Source organism: Populus alba, chromosome 6, assembly GCF_005239225.2.
Source record: "Populus alba chromosome 6, ASM523922v2, whole genome shotgun sequence".
NCBI classification, from domain to species: domain Eukaryota; kingdom Viridiplantae; phylum Streptophyta; class Magnoliopsida; order Malpighiales; family Salicaceae; genus Populus; species Populus alba.
The window spans coordinates 8,611,732-8,632,977 of record NC_133289.1 but is presented as its reverse complement, the minus strand read 5'-3'; the positions used below and the strand labels follow the sequence as shown (position 1 = coordinate 8,632,977).

The window sequence follows — 21,246 nt, the reverse complement described above, 5'->3', positions numbered from 1 at the left end:
TCTTAAACAGTGAGCAATAGTTGAGCTTGTCACAAATTTTTTGTTTATTTCTATATTTTAAAAGTATTTTTAAAAAATTTAAAGTTTTTTTTTATTATAAATTAATATGTTTTTGGTGTTTTAAAATTATTTTGATGTGTTGATATCAAAAATAATTTTTAAAAATAAAAAATATTATTTTTAATAAATTTATGAATGAAAATCACTTTAAAAAATAATTATAATCGCAATAAAAATAATTATAAAAAAATGATTAGAATTAAGTTTTGAGCTAATGTATTGACTAGGAATATTTACTCTTCCAAATAAAATGGTGTTTATATGAAGTCATTAAAGCAATTTCACTAGCTGAGATAACCTAAATAAATCCTGCCTAGAAAAAGGATTAGGGTTTTTACTGACTTAATATAAACACCATTTTAAAATAAAAAGCCCGATAATCTCTCTGTTTCACGAGGCTCTTGTGATGATACTATTGTGATGTTGATTTACTTAGAAAACTTTGTTTAATGAAATAAAATATATTTAAAAATATGATAGATGTTGCGTTTTAAAGTATATTTTGTTTAAAAATATATTAAAAAATATATTTTTTTATTTTTTTTTAAATTGTTTTTGATATTATCATATTAAAATAATTTAAAAATATAAAACAAAATTAATTTTTTAAAAAAAATATTTTTAATTTTTTTAAATACAATTTTAACCAGGTCTCTAAACATATAATTAATTAAAAAATTAAAAGCTTAGCTGATGCATATTGATTTTTTGAAAGAACCTTGCAATTCGGGAGCTGTAGCTTGACTATAAATACGGTGGACGTGATAACAACAATTTAATAACTATAAATATGGAGTTTATTTTACCCATGGCTGGAGATTGAACATAGGAGGACTCTTCTGCTGGAATTCTTTTGTTCATTCATTCATTCATTTATAGGTTTTCTTTAGCAAAAAGTTCATTTTAGCGATAGTAATCGGTAAAAAAGTTAATGGGAAATGTTTAAAAAATAGGTCGAGAAAAATAAATTAATAAATGAGAAATATAATAGAAAACTAATTTTTATAGAATTTAAATATTATTTTTCTTATATAAAATTTATCATTATATAATTAAATAAAAAAATTAAATAGCTCTACTAGATATGAAATAATATATCTTGATTTATATTTATCTAATAATTTTTTTTTAATTTAATTTTTAACTAGCCTTGTAATACGCACTAGGCCATGTATATGATTTTTAATGCAATAAAAAATATATCAATATTATAAATGTGTTTTATTATGTCATAATATTTTTAATAGGAAACACAAAGATGCTGTTTACTTTTAATAAAATAAATTAAAAAAAATACATGAATCAATAAATAAAGAAAAAAGTTATTATTACTAATTAAATACTAAATGAAAAGATAACCTTTTTTTCTAAAAATACATCAATAAGTATGCAAATACTTAATCTCAAATTTTCTTTTTAGTTTATACATTTTTATTTTTATTTTATCTTAGAGGTTATTTTTCTTATCAAGAATAAATAATTTTTATTTTTATAAATATATCATAATTTATTTATATCAAATATAAAAAAAACTTAAAGATAAATTCCGGTAATATTTTTGAGACACTATAAAAATACATAATAATTAAAACTATTAGTTAAAAAAGATGAATTAAACAAGCAGGCTAGTTAAATTTACTAAATGGTTTATTTTTTAATTTTTATTTTTTCAGATATTAATACTTTAAAGAATTGTTTTTTAGAAGTAAAAATCATCGACTTGATTCAACTGTATTAAGATGGGAAATTTAATCTCGTTATACTAAAATTGATTTGAGGACACAACCATCAACGGTGATGACAAAAAGAAGACCCAAGCCAAACAAGGCCAGTACTCTCTTCCTGCCATTCTCGGGGTCAAGATAAAATAACAAGTACAAAATTAGAAAAAAAAAAAAAAACACGTGGCACTAGCAAACAACGTAAAAGTTAAAACACACAGTTTTGCACATTGAATACAAAAAAAATAAAAATAAAAAAAATAGAGAGTGACCGTTTCCTCCACCTCATCAAAATCTGGTAGGCCGCCAACACTATTATCATATAGAAGAGCACAAAAAAGAAAAAGAAAATCCAATTCAATTACACAATTTTTTTTTTTTGGGTTCTAATTCCACTTTATTGGGAAAATCAAATCCCATTAGCCTGCATCTTCCATCATCTCTCCTTTTTTCACATTTTTTGGGCATCCATTTTCTGTATATACGGTGGTTTTGCAGGCTAAAACGAGGTAATCTAGATACAATTTTGCTCTTAAATTCCCTCATCTTTTATTTATTTCTGATATTCTTGGCAGTTTTATGGTGAATTTTTTATAAAAATGCAACACAATATATTCACAACAATGCGTAGCTTAAAACTCTCGGAAGGATGTAAAGCAACTCAAGTTTATGCTTTCAATCCAACCGGCGGAGAAGCCGATGGCGGTGGTTATGGCGGTAAAGTCGGAGGGAAGTTCTTACAACATCTACAAGATCTAAGAGCTAATTCAATTCGGACGAAATCGAGTCGAAATTCCCATCCACCGACTAACCATAACCAAACGACAAGAACAAATGTCTCTGCCGAAAGTTTATTGCCAGGTGGTCTTCCGACCGTTGATCTCATCGAGCCAAAGATTGAGCCTTGTCTTAAATCTGTGGATTTCGTCGAATCATTAGCTGATGTCTATACAAAAGTCGAGAATTCTTCGCAACTGGAGAAATCAGACAGATTTCTTGAGCAATGTGCGGTGTTTAAGGGCTTGTCTGATCCGAAATTGTTTCGGAATAGTCTAAGGAGTGCGAGGCAGCATGCTGTGGATGTGCATTCCAAGGTTGTTTTGGCTTCGTGGTTGAAGTTTGAGAGGAGGGAGGATGAATTGATTGGTTTGTCGGCTATGGATTGCTGTGGAAGAAATTTAGAATGTCCTAGGGCCTGTTTGATGTCGGGATATGATCCCGACTCAGTGAAGGATCCTTGCGTGTGTTTGAGATGGCAGCCGGAGGAGGATGTTTCGATGGGGGATGAAGAATACTTGACTTTTGATGCTGATGAGGATGGTGGTGGTGATGATGAATGTGATATGTCATTTTGCATTGGTGATGATGAAATTAGGTGTGTAAGATATAATGTGGCATCACTTTCTAGACCTTTTAGAGCAATGTTGTATGGGGAGTTTAAGGAATCCTGGAGGGAGAAGATAAATTTTACGCAGAATGGGATATCGGCAGAGGGAATGAGAGGGGCGATGGTGTTTAGCCAGACGAAAAGATTGGGCACGTTTGATCCAAAGATTGTTTTGGAGCTTCTTTCTTTGGCAAACAGGTTTTGCTGTGAGGAATTGAAGTCAGCTTGCGATGCTCATTTGGCATCCTTGGTTTGTGATATGGAGAGTGCCGTGATTCTAATTGAGTATGGATTGGAGGAGGGTGCAAACCTTTTGGTGGCAGCTTGTTTACAGTTGTTTTTGAGAGAGCTTCCATTTTCAATGAACAATCCTTATGTGATGCGACTGTTGTGTGGATCTGAGGGTAGGGAGAGATTGGCTTCGGTTGGCCATTCTTCATTTTTGTTGTATTATTTTCTGAGCCAGATTGCTATGGAGGAAGAGATGAAATCTAACAACACTGTGATGCTTTTGGAGAGACTGGGAGAGTGTGCAACCGAAGATTGGCAGAAACAGCTTGCCTATCACCTCTTAGGTGTTGTTATGCTCGAAAGAAAAGAGTACAAAGATGCCCAGAACTGGTTTGAAGAAGCAGTTGAAGCAGGTCATATATACTCGTCGGTGGGTGTTGCAAGGGCTAAATACCATCGAGGCCACAAGTATTCAGCATACAAGATGATGAACTCGCTGATATCTGTTCATTCACCAGTTGGTTGGATGTATCAAGAGAGGTCTTTGTATTGTACTGGGAAGGAAAAATTGATGGATTTGAACACAGCAACTGAATTGGATCCAACACTTCCATTCCCATACAAGTGTCGGGCTGTTTTGTTGGTGCAGGAGAACAAACTTGAATCAGCCATCTCAGAACTCAATAAAATTATTGGTTTCAAGGTCTCTCCTGATTGCCTTGAATTACGGGCCTGGATTTCTATGGCATTGGAGGATTTTGAAGGGGCTCTCAGAGATGTCCGGGCACTTTTGACTATGGATCCAAATCACATGATGTTTTATGGGAAGAAGCATGGTGACCAACTAGTAGAACTCCTCCGTCCCCTTGTTCAGCAATACAGTCAGGCAGACTGCTGGATGCAACTGCATGATAGATGGTCCTCTGTTGATGATATAGGCTCCCTAGCTGTCGTACACCAAATGCTGTCAAATGGCCCCTGGAAGAGCCTTCTACGGTTCCGACAATCTCTCCTCCTCTTACGGTGATAATTCATAAATCTTACCAATGCTTTGCTTAACTGTATTAATCAGTTCTAATTCTTTCTGTTCATAATGCATTTTGTGCCCTAGTAAGACATGCTATTTGAAGTTTTCTAATTGACATCATGTACTGTCATCATTCTAGCTACAAGTTCATGTCAATGCACTGGCCTTGAACTTAATTCCATCTTATATTTCCATAATACTTGTATTCAATCTTGCAATTACAGAAATTGTTGGTAGACTTCTATTGCATATGTTATGTGCATAACTTATATTGACTTAAATTGTTTGATGCAACATTTTTTTTAATTAAATAATTGAAACATTGTACTGCAAACTTTACACACAAGCATCAAGGTGGTCTAGCATTCATATCCATAGAATGGACTCCAATGGTCATGCATGGAACTGTGATGATATAATTGGTAGATGTAATTCAAAACATCAACCACTGTCCCATCTCCTCCATACCTGCTTTCCTTCCATGACTCCCCTACAGTCCAACATAACATAAAGTAGGTGTATATAAGGTGGAAAAGCAATGAAGAAAAAAAAACAAGATAATGTTTACAAGTAATTATGGTCATGGAGGAGGATACAGCTAATGCAATAGTGGTTGCTACTGGAAGCTCTTGCTTAATATTTTATTCTATCATCTTATGATGTGCACTCAGTTGTCTGTGTTGATGTAGGGAAGATTGAATTTCTATTCAAAGAAGCACTTTGTGATGAGCCAACGTTTAAAAAGTGTAGGATTCTGGAGCTCAGAGTTCATAAGAGAAAGGGGTCTGGACGGTAATAACATTATTGGAATTTCTGGGCAGCAGCTTAACACAGAGATCAAGGTTTTCCTTAAATGGTTTAATTAGCATGGAAAGAGTTCGAAAAATATGTAGGAATATAGGTTAACACTGATTTAATGATGGGACGAGTTTAGAGGCTAATTATAGAGAAAAAAGAAGGGAAATTGGTGGCTATTCTGATTCCCTATGAACAAGAACAATATCTGAAGTGCTGTAGTGAAGGAAAAACAAGAAAAGGCAACCTAGAGAAAAGAGAAGTGAAAATGCTCTACTCCTGCATACCTTCCAAAATCAAATCAATATTTTCATAATTTCATTATTGAAATCCTTATCTGTTTTTAATGAAGCGGTCCTGGACCACTGACCTCAGTTAGAAGCTAGGAAAGGATTCCAAATTTTTGCTGAAACTGCAAAAGCAAAGACAGAAGATTTATGGAAAGAAGTATTTCTTTGTCATGAAAGGTTGGAATAAGATCTATCGTCAGAGTTTAGAACCTGTAACAATGTGATGGAAACTTTTCCTTTCTCTTGACATCTAAAGCATTAATCATTACTTTTTATGAGTAAGGTTTTCATGCTAGTATATATTAATGGTTTGGTTACAAGTTAATGTTTTCGTATTCAAGCATTGAGTGCTCTTCTGGTCCTTTTGCTTTGTCACTTTTTTCCATCTCCTGGTCCCTTTGTCATGGATGCTAAGTATCTAGGAAAAAAGGAAATATAAAAGACAATGTCTCTGTGATATATTCACAATTGCTATTAATGTGGATAACTGAGTCTAGGATACAGAAGAGTTTCTTATCCCCCAAACCTTATTCTTTTTGGACCATTCTAAATATTTTATTATATCTATATTAATGGAACCTTTTGTTTCTCAATGGTATAGGCTAAATTGTCAAAAGGCTGCAATGCGTAGTTTGCGGTTGGCTAGAAATTATTCTACTTCCGACCATGAAAGACTTGTCTATGAAGGATGGATCTTGTATGACACTGGAAATCATGAAGAAGCACTATCCAAGGCCGGGGAGTCTATTTCAATTCAGAGATCGTTTGAAGCTTTTTTCCTTAAAGCATATGCTTTAGCAGATTCAAGTCTTGATCCTGAGTCCTCAAAGTATGTTATTCAACTTTTGGAGGAAGCTCTTAGGTGCCCTTCAGATGGCCTTCGGAAAGGACAAGTGAGTAACAACTTTGATGCAATTCTATTGCTCTGAATGCACCTCAATATTGTTTAAGTTGGGTAATTTTGCCATCCTCCAGGCACTGAACAATCTTGGGAGTGTATATGTTGATTGTGAGAAGTTGGATCTTGCTGCTGACTGTTACATGAGTGCACTTGAGATCAAGCATACAAGAGCACATCAGGGTCTGGCACGTGTACATCATCTAAAAAATCAAAGGAAAGCAGCATATGATGAGATGACAAAACTGATAGAAAAAGCTAGGAATAATGCTTCAGCTTATGAGAAGCGTTCAGAGTATTGTGATCGTGACATGGCAAAAAGTGATCTTAGCATGGCAACACAACTAGATCCACTAAGAACATATCCATACAGGCACAGGGCAGCAGGTAAGCTCCATGACAACATCTACTTTCTTTGAGATTGTTATTCACAATCATTCATCAATGATTATGCTATAAATCTTGGAAATGTGAACTAACCACTGAAACTATGAAACTTTGGGTGTTGAAGTTGCAGAGATATTCTAATTCTTAACTGAAAATTGTTAAACATCATTGACTGGAGGACTGAATGTAGTCCTGTTAGAGATTCTTTGCCTGATAGAGTGGTCTTCATGGTAACCTTTCAGCCTCCTGTTGAAGTATTCCCTCTGGTCATCTTGAAACTAGTTTTCATTAAAAAAGAAGAAGAAAGAACAGAGAAATAGTCACCACTGTTAGGCTGATTTCGTTGGAGAAATATGTCGGCATTTGATAAAAGATCAGTTGCTTGTGTAGTTTGCTAGAGGTTTAATAGCTCTCAATTTTTGTTTGAAGAGATCTGCATCTCGAGATCCTTATTAAAGAGCCTTTTCAACTAAAAAACTGTTTTCACCTTGTTGAGACATTTGTTTTATCTATGATCTTGTCATATAAATAGACCTTTGTGGCTCCTTAATTATTTAAAATCCAGTCTCCTACTCTGAGCTTTAATAAATGGTTGGCTTCAAAGCACCCCTGACATCCTCCTGCATAAATTGTGCTTATTGATCTAACTGCAGGGTGTTTGACTAGAATGACCGGGGTTCAAAGTTGTCTCATTAGATGAGATTACATCTATAGTTAAACGTCAGATTAATTGAATGATGGACTTCTTCTAGGCAAAGGAAGTACACTATTTGTTTGTATTGAAGAATGCATGCTCTTGACTGCTGCTCTGATATGCTTCTGAAGTATGCATGGCCACGTTCCTTGTTTTTTGTTTATTCCATGCTACATTTTCAGGTCGTCTTGATTAATATTAGCATAATCAGATGAAAAGCACTTGATTTTTGCTTCAAAGTTATTAGAAGAAAGTTAGTTTGGTTTTTGTTTCTTCTTCTTTCAGAATACATGTTTTCTGTTGACTTTAAAGTTCAGCTGGTCATATTTTGGCTTCAGGCTAATGATCTAACTGAAAAACACTTCTATATTAAACTATTGGGATTATCATTGCATTTTGTGTAGTTGGAATTCAGTGTGGATTATGTGAGTGAATACACATTTAATTTTAAAATACTAAGACTAATTCTGTGCCATTTCAGTTTTAATGGATGACCACAAAGAAGTGGAAGCCATAAAAGAGCTTACAAGGGTCATAGCTTTCAAGCCAGACTTACAGCTGCTGCATCTTCGAGCAGCATTTTATGATTCAATGGGTGATAATGGCTCCACCCTTCGAGACTGTGAAGCAGCTCTCTGTCTTGATCCCAACCACAAAGGTACCATCGAGCTCTATAAGAGAATACGGCAGGGTAATGAACAAGAAAAATGAGAACCAGAAGTCCATGCTTGTTATCTTTAGTATCTGGGCAATCACATCATTGCCACCACATTTTCTTATATTTGGTACTAGAAAGGCCAGTTTTCCTAGGAATTTTTTTTTGGATTTTCTCCATAGTGACGCAGACATCCTGGTGGCCTTTTCGTGAAAGGAATTTCAGAGGGAGAAAGGGATAATTTGAATTTGACAAGAAAGGGATTGTACAAAAAGTGGGATAGCTTGTAAATGTATGTGATATCCTGCCACTGCCCTATATTTCACTTCAGCAAAGATTGAAATGAATGTATCATTGTTGAAAGAAACATGTGTATGAATGGCAGCTTATGCTGAGGTCTGCCTTGTTAAGAGGCTTACAGATTAACTGATTTTGACTGATTTTTGCTGAATTCATACTGTAGTGTCTATTGTTCTTTGTGCTTCACAATTTTGTCATAAAATTCATACCCAATTTTCCACGTCTCTGTTTCAGGACTTGTTTACTTCCTTTTTCTTTGTACTTTTCATGGCATATATCAGATTTTAGACTCTAGAACATCTAGAAATCATTGCTAGATAAATTGTTTCTCAAAACTCAGTAGCCATAAAGTTTGCTATGCCAGTTAGGATCCCTAATTGTTGAAATTAACACAAATGGTGCTGAACTACTACTTTAATCACTTGGCGAGAAAGGATCTTTCCTACCTTTTGCCTGTGAGCATTTCATAAGGTGGAGATGAGGGAGCAACGTGTTGATGTTAATCGTCCCAGAAAGCTGAACTTAAACCTGCCACTCTTATCGACTAGGCGGTCACACTAGTAATGGAGAAATTTATTGTGCAACAAATTCACAAGCTGCTTTGCAGGATACGAGTGATAGGATCCGATTTTGTTGGGAACAATCTCCTGGCAACCCCAGGGATAGGGATAGAGATGATATCCAGGAAGCAGAAACTCCTCTGCGGACGCTCCCACCATGCAGTTGTCATCTACAAAAGGCAGCAGCAAAAAACGGTGATCACAGTTGTATCGTCAACTTGATGATCGTGATGATGGATGTGATGCTGATGTTGATGACGGCGATGATGGTGGAGAGGTTGATGTGTTTTCAAATGCTATTATCATCGACAGAAGCAATAGATATTGCACAGAAATCTGTGGAAGGGCACGGATTAGACAGGCTAAATTTAGAGAGTGTGGACTCAGCTGAAAACCGGTCTCTAAATTTCACGATGGAGCGGTTTCTTCCAGATATCACTGCATTAGCTGCATCATCTGCGCTTTGCGCGTTGAATAATTCTGATAAGAAGCTTCCCTATCCATACAATTATTCAGAGGAGTACGTTTCAAGAACAGTCGGACGATCATATCCTTCACATAAAGGCTGTGGCCTAGAAGTTCTACTCCCATGGTGCATGGAGCACAAGCTCTGTGGTGTAAAGAGTTTCTTGAGACAGGTCTCACCAAAAGTTCATCCTCAGTATTGTTCTACAAAATAAAATAGAAAGGGTACTAACCCAGAAAAGAAAGAAAGAAAAAATCTCCAAATCAAACAGAAACCCCAAAAAAAATGTTAAGCAGTTCATGAGGTGGCCACTTTCCATCCCCAAAAGGAAAGCCCAATCAAGCCCATTGAATTTAAACGTTGACACGCGTGCGACATGACTCACACATGAGAGAATTAAAAAAGCTAGGGTTTTTGAAGTCGGGCAGCAGTGGGGCATCCAAAAAACCCCTGCCCGTTGTGTTTTTTCCTTTTTCCACGCTAATTCATTTACCTCCTGGCTCCCGCTTCTTCATTCCATTCGAAAATAACAACGACAACAGCAATAACATTTCTTCCAAAACCCTGAAATCAATCAATCGAACAGTTTCTTCATTGAAGTCCGTCTCTCCCTTCCCTCTCTCTGTTTACACTTCTCTCCATCTTCAACAACGAAAGAGCAGGTCACGCTTTTTTAGTGCCGACGGTTTCCCTCTGATTTAAGGTACTTTATTTTTGTTTCTGTTTTTATTCTAATCACTAGTTCTTCTGTAAGGGATTTTTTATGGTGTTACTGTGAGGGCTCCTTTTCTGTTTTTCTTTAGTCGACTGTACATTTTTTCTTGTTTCGTGCATTTTTTTTTGCAGTATTTGAGTGTGTAATTTTGGAGAAATCAATGTTGTTTCATATTTAGTGTTTTAATTGAATGACTGAGATTAAAAAAGTAGTTAAGAGTTTTTTTTGTTGAGTAATTTTATTATTTGATCAAGCATTTGCTCTTCGAAGAAGATTGTCGATTTCGCATTTTTTTTTTAAAATAAAAACCCAGTTTATGAATTTGTATATGGTTGAAGAAGGCTGTGACTTTCTGTTATTTGATCTGATTTTGCCAAATCAGTTCATCTGGACTGTCATGATTACTTACCTAAATCTGGTAGAATCTATATATATATATATATATTTTTTTTTTTTTGTGGTAATTGAAGTAAGATATTGTTGGGACTGCTTGATTAATCTTGTTGATATTTAGATATGCAGGATCTACAATCATATTTTATATGTAATGAATGCGTGCATATTTTGTAATGGATTTAGGATTTTGTACTGCTTTGTTTTTTACAGGTTATGGGGCATTCCTGTAATTAATGTTTTTTCAATCTGTTTCTCTAAATCTCTTCTAAACATTTCATTTGTTTATGGTTTGATTCTGGTTATGATTTTATCTGTTTATTAGCTCGATTTTCAATATAATTTATAAGTTATTGAAATTATTATGGTATCATATAGATGGAACTGAATGTGTTATCTTGTTGATGGATCCGTTGATGTTTATTGATATAGATTCTACCATGTGCATATACTGTCATGGTATACAATAATTTGGTTTCACCCGTTTTTATGACTCTCAGGGTTTGATTGTATTTAATGTTTTTATCTTTCTTTTCTCATTCCATTCTGTTGTTTACCAAGTTCTTCAATTATTCATTTTGCTGCTGTTTGATTTATTGTTACTACTTTCACTGATAGGACTTTGTGTTGTTTTCTCTTGCAGTGTTGAAAGCAATGGCATTGGAGATCACTCAGTTTCTATTGGCTGCCCAATCACCGGATGCAAATATCCGTACTCAGGCAGAGGCAGTCTTAGGCAGTTCAAGAGCAGAACTTGCCCCTTTTTCCTTCTATCCTTGGCAGTGGAGCTTGCAAACAATGTAAAGCCTTTAGAATCACGTAGATTGGCTGGTATTTGTTCTTAAAAACTCTTTAGATGCTAAAGATTCTGTGAGAAAGGAACATCTTGTTCAACAATGGATGACTAATTGAAATTTCTATCAAATCACAAATCAAAGACTCACTTCTTGAGAACGCTTGGGTCATCTGCATCGGAAGCAAGACACACTTCTGCCCAAGTAATTGGCAAAAGTTGCTTCCATTGAGATTCCACGGAAGCAGTGGCCTGAGCTCATCGGATCATTACTTAATAATATGACCAGCAAGATAGTCGCTGCAGCTTTGAAACAGGCGACCCTGGAAACTCTTGGATATGTTTGTGAGGTGATAATCGCATCAGGATCTTGTGCAGGATGAAGTTTAACTCTGTTCTCACTGCTGTTGTCCAAGGCATGAACCTTGCTGAACAACAGTCATGAAGTACGTCTTGCAGCAACAAAGGCCTTGTATAATGCTTAGATTTTGCCCAGACCAACTTTGACAATGAAATGGAGCGCAATTACATCATGAAGGTGGTATGTGAAACTGCAATTTCCAAAGAGGCGGATATCAGGCAGGCTGCTTTCGAGTGTCTTGTTTCTATAGCATCAAACATACTATGAGGTGCTTGAACCTTATATGCAGACCCTCTTCCAGCTAACATCAATGCTGTAAAAGGGGATGAAGAGAGTGTTGCCCTCCAAGCAATTGAATTCTGGAGGCTCCATCTGCGATGAAGAGATAGAGCTTCAAGAATATGGGACTGTTGAAGGTGGAGATTCTGGGTCTGCTCATTCACGCTTCATAGAAAAGGCCCTCCCATATCTTGTTCCTTTGTTGTTGGATACTATGTTGAAACAGGAGGATCAGGATCAGGATGATAGCATTTGGAATGTATCCATGGCGGGGGGCACCTGTCTTGGTCTTGTTGCTAGAACTGTTGGGGATTCTATTGTGAAACTTGTAATGCCCTTTGTCGAGGGTAATATTCTTAAGCCAGATTGGCATTGTCGCGAGGCAGCCACATATGCATTTGGCTCAATTCTAGAAGGCCCTAGCGTTGAAACATTGCGTCCACTTGTTACTAATGGCTTGGATTTTCTGCTTAATGCAATGAGGGATGAAAATAATAATGTCAAGGACACAACTGCCTGGACGCTTAGTCGTATATTTGAGTTTTTTGCACTGTCTGCCAGTGGATTTTTCTGTGATTTCCCAGGAGAAGCTGGAAAGAATTGTAGCTGTCTTGCTGGAGAGTATTAATGATGCTCCAAATGTAGCTGAAAAGGTTTGTGGGGCAATCTATTACCTTGCACAGGGATATGAAGATGCTGGAACAAGTTCCTCGCATCTAACTCAACACATCCCTAGGATAATCTCTGAACTTCTCAAAACTGCTGAGCGGACAGATGGGAGCGACTTTAAGCTCAGGACTTCTGCTTATGAGACATTGAACGAGGTTGTTAGGTCTTCCAATGTTGTGGAAACATCACTAATTATTTTGGAGCTGCTCAAAAGCATCTTGCATAAGTTGGGGCAGACACTAGAGCTTCAAATTGTCTCATCAGATGATAGAGAGAAGCAAGGGGACTTGCAAGCTTCCCTTTGTGCTGTTATCCAGGTGATCATCCAAAAGCTTAGCAGCACTGATGAGACCAAGCCCAGTATACTTCAGGCAGCAGATCCAATTATGTTTCTGTTCCTCAGGGTTTTTGCTTGCCGCAGCTCTACTGTGCATGAGGAAGCAATGCTTGCAATCGGTGCACTGGCTCACGCCTCTGGTCCAGAATTCGAGAAGTATATGCCTGAGTTATACAAATACCTAGAGATGGGGCTACAGAATTTTGAGGAGTACGAGGTTTGTGCCATCACAGTTGGGGTGATTGGTGACATTTGCCGTGCACTGGAGGACAAAGTTTTACCATACTGTGATGGGATCATGAACCACCTTGTCTGCAATCTCCAGAGTGCTGAACTCAACCGGTCGGTCAAGCCTCCCATTTTCTCCTGCTTTGGGGACATTGCTCTTGCTATAGGCGAGCAATTCTCTAAGTACATTGAGCCTACAGTAGCAATGATGCGAAGTGCTGCTGAGGTCTGTGCTCAGATGGATAATAGTGATGAGGAGTTGATGGATTATGGCAACCAGCTTAAGCGTAGCATATTTGAAGCTTATTCTGGTATTCTTCAGGGATTCAAAGATTCCAAGCCTGAGTTGATGCTGCCGCATGCTGGTCACCTTTTCCAGTTCATAGAATTGGTTTTCAGAGAGAAATATAGGTATCTTGTCTTCTTTCATTTCTTTGCTTCCGCTGCTTCCTTCCCCTTCACTCTCTCTCTCTCTCTCACACACACACACACACAGACACTGCATTTATTTGTTCACATCTAATATTCTGTTCCTTGTTGTGCAGGGATGAGAGTGTTACAAAAGCAGCAGTTGCGGTTATGGGTGATCTGGCAGATGCTCTTGGTCCAAACACGAAAATACTGTTTAAAGACAAAGCATTCTGCGTTCAATTCCTCGGCGAGTGTCTCCAATCTGAAGATGAACATCTCAAAGAGACTGCAAATTGGACCCAAGTGATGATTGCTCGTGTTGTTTCATGAGATGGAGCTGAAGTTGTTTACGGTCATTGATTGCTTCATCTAGAGAATAGGCACCTTTTTTCCCCGCTCTCTCCTCTTCTAGTTTTGGTAGGCTGTGAGGGATCCCAGAAAGAAATTACGTCATCTACCCATGTGCAAGCATGGTAGAACTCTGGTTCCTTTAATGTATCCACTAATCGGTGGTCTATTGAGTCATTTTAAAGTCCTTTTTCTCCAGCTACATGCTCACGAATCATTCTCTAATTGCTTCATTCTTGTATGCAATGCACTCCGAGTTTGAATCAACGTGGTGTTGTGGGTTTCAGCAATCTCTAAAAATTACTTAAAATTGAGATTTTAGGGTTATTTTCAAATTGAAATTTGATTTGGTGAACATATATATGTTGGGTTTTCAGTGATTCTAAAACAGTGAATAATTCACAACATAGACCAGTGCAGTATATGGTAGGGCAGAATCAAATGGGATAAATTAAAATTATGGAGCTAAGGCTTCTTTTAGAACGTTAGGGTTTGATTGGGTTTTACTAGTGATTTAGAATGTTTTTTTTTTATTTAGAAATATATTAAAATAATTTTTTTATTTTTTAAAAATTATTTTTAACATTAATATATCAAAATGATTTAAAAATATAAAATAAAATTTTATTTTAAATAAAAAAATTTCTAAATTTTTTATAAAATAGTTCAAACACTCATTTATTGTTATTAATTTATGTGGTAGGGCAAGTTTAAGTGATATTATTTTAAGTGACGTTATATTTTGTATTTTTTTCTACACACACACACAATTCACGGGTGGACAGTTATTTTAAAAATCAAACTATGAGATAACCACATCTAGCACTTTTGGTAAAGCCTTGCAAGTTCAGTTGAGAACAAAAATCATGAGATTGATGCATAACACAGTCAAGAATCAATTTCCTGTTCTGCACGATTGGGAAAAGAAAGAAAATTAAATAACCCTTTTCAGTGTACATTATCTACTTTGGTTGGGGGTAACAATAATAATTCAAAATGGTTTTTAATTTAAAAGTATATTAAAATAATTTTTTTTATTTTTTAAAAAATTAATTTTAATATTAATACATCAAAACTATCCAAAAACATAAAATAAATATACTTTCTAGAATAGAACTAGAACTATAAGCTGCTAGTATGGAACTACAAACTATAAGCTAAAAAAGCCGATCTATAAAAGGAAGATGGATTCCGCTACCTGCCGGCATCTATAAAACTAGAAGTCATGTGACCGATAGAAGATGAAGGAAATGATCCTGTGATCGTGTTACTGGAAACCGAAACTTCCATAGATTTTGTGCTCCCACGCAGAGAATCAGGAGAGCCCAAATCATCAAATACAGGAAGCTTATCTTCCCAGTTAAGATACCGTATAACTTGTCTCATGGTTGGCCTGGCTTTAGGTTTGCGATGAGAGCAAAGAAGACCCAACCCCAGCACCAACTCCATTTCTTTGACCACGAATGCAGAGTTCAGCTTTGGATCAGCTGCATCGATAATTCTAACCCATTCGATGGTATTCAATCACTGAATCTATCAGAATGAAGTTGCTAGTTTCAACGGGTTTCTGCCACAAGCCACTTCAAGAAGCAAAATACCGTATGCATACACATCGGAGCCGGTAGAAGACTGACCGGTGCGTGTCAGTTCAGGTGCAAGATACCCTATCGTGCCAACAATATTTGTGGTGTGCGACATCGTGCCATGATCATACAACCTGGCTAGACCAAAGTCTCCTAGCTGCCCGTTCATTTCTGCATCTATCAAGACATTGCCTGACTTGACATCTCTGTGAATCACCACTTGCTCCCATTCCTCATGCAAATACAAAAGCCCTGCTGCAACGCCTTTAACAATATTCAATCTTTGCTCCCAGCTCAATACAAAGTTGTTTCTCCGACTGAAGAGGAGACCGGCCAGGCTTCCATTTGGGATGAACTCATAAACTAGGAGGAGGTCATTTTTTGTCTTGCACCATCCTTGGAGATTCACCAAGTTCTTGTGCCGTAAACGTCCCAGGCTTTCAATCTCTGCAGTGAATTCTCTCAAACCCTGGATTGAGTTGTGATTGATCTTCTTAACAGCAACTTCATTTCCATTTGTAGGCAATCTACCTTTGTACACTGCGCCAAACCCACCAACTCCGATGATCTCACTCTTTTTAAAACCCTGAGTTGCTGTATAAAGATCTTGATAGCGAAACCTGTGCGGACACTCCAATTCCCCAGTCTTCAAGAGCCTCAGATTGCCGCCACTTTATTTTATACACCGTAAGAAAGAACAGTAGTACAAACAGAAGAGTGGTCACACCGCATAAAGATGCGATAATAACAATCACTGAGGGTCGGAAAGACGATGAATTTTTCTCCTGCAGTGCGATAGGAAGCCGAGAAAGATTTAGTAGAGGGGCTTCTCCCTTGGTGGAAAAACTCCATCCCAGTATGTAATGAGAGCTCGCCTTATTTCCAGTAGAGGCGGAGAAACCAACATACATATCCTCCTTAACATAAGTGCTTAGATCTTGTTGGAAGGAAATGAGTGGTTGAATCGGTTTGTCATGGTCCATGGGAGCTATTGTTACGTTAATACGTTAGTCACACCATTATATTCGACCCAAGCTTGAATAGGTTTACCACTGTCCAACATCAATTCTTCAGATGAATCAAGCCGGTTTACGTCGTCGTTATAAGCAGCTGGTTTTCCTGCTTTTGAATCCACGCTGTTGATGTTGATTCCGACATGATTGCCTACAGAGTCTGTACTCTTGTTGAATCCATTAACTGTGTCGAATTCAACAGCAAAAATATAGTTGGAGGAGAAACCATCGTTTGTAGAGTTGAAAAGACCAAGGTAATGCCCTGCCTCAGCCTCAGGAAGCCGATCGGAGGGAGATAAGGTGAAAGCAAAGCCGAATCCTCCCTCACCTTTGGATGGAGAGATAATCTGAAAGACAAAAGCTGTGCTGAAGGAAGAAGCATTCATAGACGAAGATGAACTTCTGTTAAGCATCCGTACTTTTTCGGAATAAAATGCATGTCCTACAGCATTTTGCGTTTTGTTGGTGAGCCTTAGTAAACCACTAGGCTTGGTAATGGAAACTTTATCAAGTGTGAAGTTTGCTTCACTTCCATTGAATCCATTGAAGAGGAATTCTACATCTTGAGCCTCAGCAACCATACAAAAGAATAAGAACAACAAAACTAAATAGATCGTCGAGGCCATGGAATTTTGAGAGCTAAGAACTTGCAACTCGAAAATAATTAGCTTAAACAAGTATATTGCTTAAACAAAGAGATGGGACGTAAAACCCCCAAGAAGTTTGGCTAGAAAGGCTAAAAAGTTTTCAATTCTATCTTATCTCAAGAGCATGTGGCGTAGCAAGTGCAAGGAATGAAAACAAGTCTTATATATGCCTAAACAAGATGATGCAATGTATAAACCCCAAAGAAAATTATTCATGGAAAGACTTGAAATTGTCAAAGTCAATCTTAATTAGGACAGGCGAGGTAGTGTAGGAAATGCATAGTGATGCTGAGACCTGTGAAGATACTCTATAAAAAGCTTTACACGGTTGGTTGACTCGCTAATATTACACCAAAGAATATAATGTTGTGGACTTGATGCTTAATTTATTGCCCAGTACGCATGGTTTCTAGATGCCCGTAATTTTGACTTTTTTTTCCCTTTCCTTGCGTACAGGAAAAATCAATCATCCTTTTCAGAGATATGAATCCGAAAAAACTAGAAGATGTAACTGGTTGATCAAATCTGGATGATTCGATCGAATAACTTGAAACCCAGGTAATCCAATCCGGGTGTATTAATTTATTTTTTTTTTAACATATATATATTTTCATTTTTTAATAAATTCTAAAAATATATTATTAATTTATAAATACTTAGCCTCACATTTTATTTTTATCAACTACAACTCATGAATTGTTTCTTAACATTTTAACTTATGATAACTATATTATATATTCTAGTTTACGTTTATATGGACTGTTTTATAACTTTTTGACGTGAGATATCTATACTATAATTCATATACTACTTCATGCTTCATTTATTTTTTTATAGCTTATATTCACATAGATTGTTTCTTAACTTTTTAATATAATATAACTATATACTACACTTCATGACTTAATTTTATTTTTTTATAACCTACATTCACATGAATTATTTCAAAATCTTTTCATGTGAAATATTAAAACATCAAACATAATTTCTTTTCTATTTTTCCGGGTTGATCTGAGTCAACTCGTGTGACTCGAGACCTGGCCACTTTCTTGGGTTAACCCCAAACCGAGTTTAATAAATACGATTCTTTCTAGAGTTATGACTAGATAATTGGTTCGCGCCACGCTGTGGGTAAGGTTAATTCTTGCCAATATAAAAAAAGATGCTCATGCGATATCAACGTTTGAAAAGGAATACGAAAAATCTAAGAATGTGGTAACCAAAAAAGGTCACATTAATTTGCTGTTAGAGCAATGACCAGGAAACCAAAAAACACAATATTATAGGATTAAATAATAAAAAATAATTCTAAAAGAATCTTGCAAGATGAAAAAATAACAATAATAAAAAAGGTAGGGAAAAAACTCAAGAAGGATCAAATTGTATAAAAAAAATTAAAACCCCATCTTAAATAAAACAAATAGTAATTAAAATAATAGAAACTAAATCTGACATAATAAAAATCTATTGGGGATGAATAAAAAAAACCTTAATTTCATAAAATTAAAAAAAAAATTGTAATAAAGAGAATAAACAAAAAATCTTAAGGAGAACAAACCTCGGAGGTTGATTTGATTTTTTTAAAGGCCAGCAAGAAAATCGAGTAGGAGAGAGGAGAAAAAAAAATGCCACATATGCTAAATCAACAACAATTATACCACACACACAACTTGTTCATGAAATTAAAAAGAAGATTGAGACGCTTCAACCGATGTCCTCAAAGTAAGATTCTAGGTATCAGACAACACCACATGTGTTGTCCAAACCTTCTTGTTTTCAATAATAACAAAGTAATTGAACTATAAGAAAAAAAAAATATAAAAAAATTATTTAACTTGTTTATTATTGTAATGACTGGCACGTCGTTGTAAAATACCTCTATACCCTAAAACAAAGTTAAATAAATTGGCAAACCAAAGACAAATTAGTAATTTTAATGTGGGAATCACAATAAAATGTGAACTGTTTTAGGATTTGTTATTATATAGGCTTTACATATAAGCCACAACATAAAGTCTTTGTAGGAAATAAATATGTTTATGTGAGCCTATTTGACCGCTAATGCATAGATATTATTCATCGCTTAGCGATCACATGCTTCCCTTTCATCGACTAGCATTGTCGGGCTACGTTTCCTAGCTGGTTGTACAATCATCCTCCTATCTTTGACTTCTGAAAGGTTTTGTAGTTTTTCTTAGTTTTTTATTTATTTATTTGTGGTCCCAATAGAATCAATTCCTAGCAATAAATTTGATGAGAATGATGTCGTACAGCGTTGAATTATGATAAATCAAAATTGAATAAGGTTTTGTAGTTTTTTCTTAGTTTTTTATTTATTTATTTGTGGTCCCAATAGAATCAATTCCTAGCAATAAATTTGATGAGAATGATGTCGTACAGCGTTGAATTATGATAAATCAAAATTGAATTAAGCCTAATTATGTTGAATTTTTTCTTAAAATATTGTATATTTTTTTCTTTAGATTCTCTTTGTTTTGTGTTTTTATTTTTTTTAAAATTCAAATTTTTATTTATTTTAAATTATTTTTATGTGTTTTTAGATTATTTTAATACATTCATTTTAAAAAATAAAAAATATATTATTTTAATATAATTTATACAAAACAATATAAAAACAATCATTACAATAATACTATACTAGCCTTTAATTTAGTATTATTATTATTATTATTATTATTATTATTATTATCATGTCAGCATCATTATTAGACGTTGACCTTAACCAAGAAAATGTTGAGCTATTAACAACCCTGAAACGCGTATACACTTTGGCTAGATCCAAGGGCCAAGGCTAGGCTTTATATTTGTCATTTTGAAACATAATATTTCCCTCGGTTCGGGATATAGCAATACACAACTTAGTGTTAGGCCCATTAGTGGACAAAAACCATTTCAAAAATAAATTTGGCATATGCAATACATAATAATAATGAACCCTAACATAGTAAAAAAAAAAAAAAAAAGGGTAAAATAGCACAACCCAAAAATTACTTAGGGTTCTAACATATTGTTTGAATTATATGTTTTGTCTATGATTCTCGTGTTGCACTTAACATGTATAGCAAGTAAGTTGCAGATAACATCTATGATTTGATTAAAAAAACATTTAATGAGAAGATTTTTCCAACCATTAACTCTAAAAAAAATAAAGAAAAATTCACAATTCAAATAACTAGTTTTTCCAATCTTAAAACACAATTCACATAACTAACATATAACTTTAGTTATAATTAATATAATTATTTAAATGATCAATATAACGTAACATTTTATTAAAATTAAAATAATTATATATACTTATATTTTTATAATTCTCATAAAATATAAAGCAACTACATCTAATAATCACCTTAGATTGTGGAAAGGTTTGAAGCACCATCCTAACTTATCTAACTCGAGACGAGTCTATAGCATCCGTGTAGGGGTCAGGATTAATATCACCTCATCTTGTGGATAGGTCTAAGATATTTGTGGACAAACCTACACCACCATCCCAACACATCCAACTCGAGAATAAGTTTGTAGCATCCGAGTAGGTTTAGATAGAGATCTTTAGTCAATGACTCAAGTTATAGTGGCAGTAGTAGTGGTCAAAGCTATAATTAGAGTTTAGTTTAAATTGCAACTCTTTTGTTTTATTTGGAGACAGTTCTTCATATTAAAACTGTAAAGGAGGCCATACTAGCATAGAATGCTATAGGAGGACCAATGCTTGTTTCAGTTGTGCCCAAATAGGTCATAAGATTCACGAGTGCCCTAGGAGTTGGATGTCAGCTTCAAGAGCATCTACTTCAATTCAACCTCCTTTCAGACATTATCAACAAGCTGGTCTGTGGATCATGATGATAGAGATTTTGGTGGTTATGGTTAAAGAGGACGAGGTGCAGGTGATAGAGGCTAGATACAACAAGGCTAAAGGCATGTTAAAATCTTTGCCTTAACTCAATAGAACGCTTAAGTATCCAATATAGTTGTTT

General features: G+C 35.4%; 3 protein-coding genes and 1 pseudogene across 3 annotated transcripts; 3 read left to right on the top strand and 1 right to left on the bottom strand.

The window, feature by feature from the left end:
- The first annotated feature begins 2,113 nt into the window (after positions 1-2,113).
- Positions 2,114-8,628, top strand: LOC118048173 (ethylene-overproduction protein 1). Its single transcript, XM_035057753.2, has 5 exons — positions 2,114-2,290; positions 2,357-4,422; positions 6,113-6,404; positions 6,487-6,796; positions 7,972-8,628. The coding sequence occupies exons 2-5, from the start codon at positions 2,381-2,383 to the stop codon at positions 8,199-8,201; spliced, it is 2,874 nt and encodes a 957-aa protein (XP_034913644.1). The 5' UTR covers positions 2,114-2,290; positions 2,357-2,380; the 3' UTR covers positions 8,202-8,628.
- Positions 8,524-9,685, top strand: LOC118048288 (uncharacterized). Its single transcript, XM_035057893.1, has 2 exons — positions 8,524-8,541; positions 9,053-9,685. Exons 1-2 carry the CDS (start codon positions 8,524-8,526, stop codon positions 9,683-9,685), a joined length of 651 nt encoding a protein of 216 aa, XP_034913784.1.
- On the top strand, positions 9,055-14,288 carry LOC118048174 (importin subunit beta-1-like; annotated as a pseudogene).
- An 829-nt stretch (positions 14,289-15,117) lies between these two features.
- LOC118048175 (probable L-type lectin-domain containing receptor kinase VI.1) lies at positions 15,118-17,364 on the bottom strand. The gene is given in 5 exon segments (XM_035057754.2): positions 15,118-15,508; positions 15,510-15,574; positions 15,577-16,228; positions 16,230-16,594; positions 16,597-17,364. Coding segments are annotated over 5 exon segments (2,022 nt in total). The 5' UTR covers positions 17,228-17,364; the 3' UTR covers positions 15,118-15,199.
- Between the last annotated feature and the right edge of the window lie 3,882 nt (positions 17,365-21,246).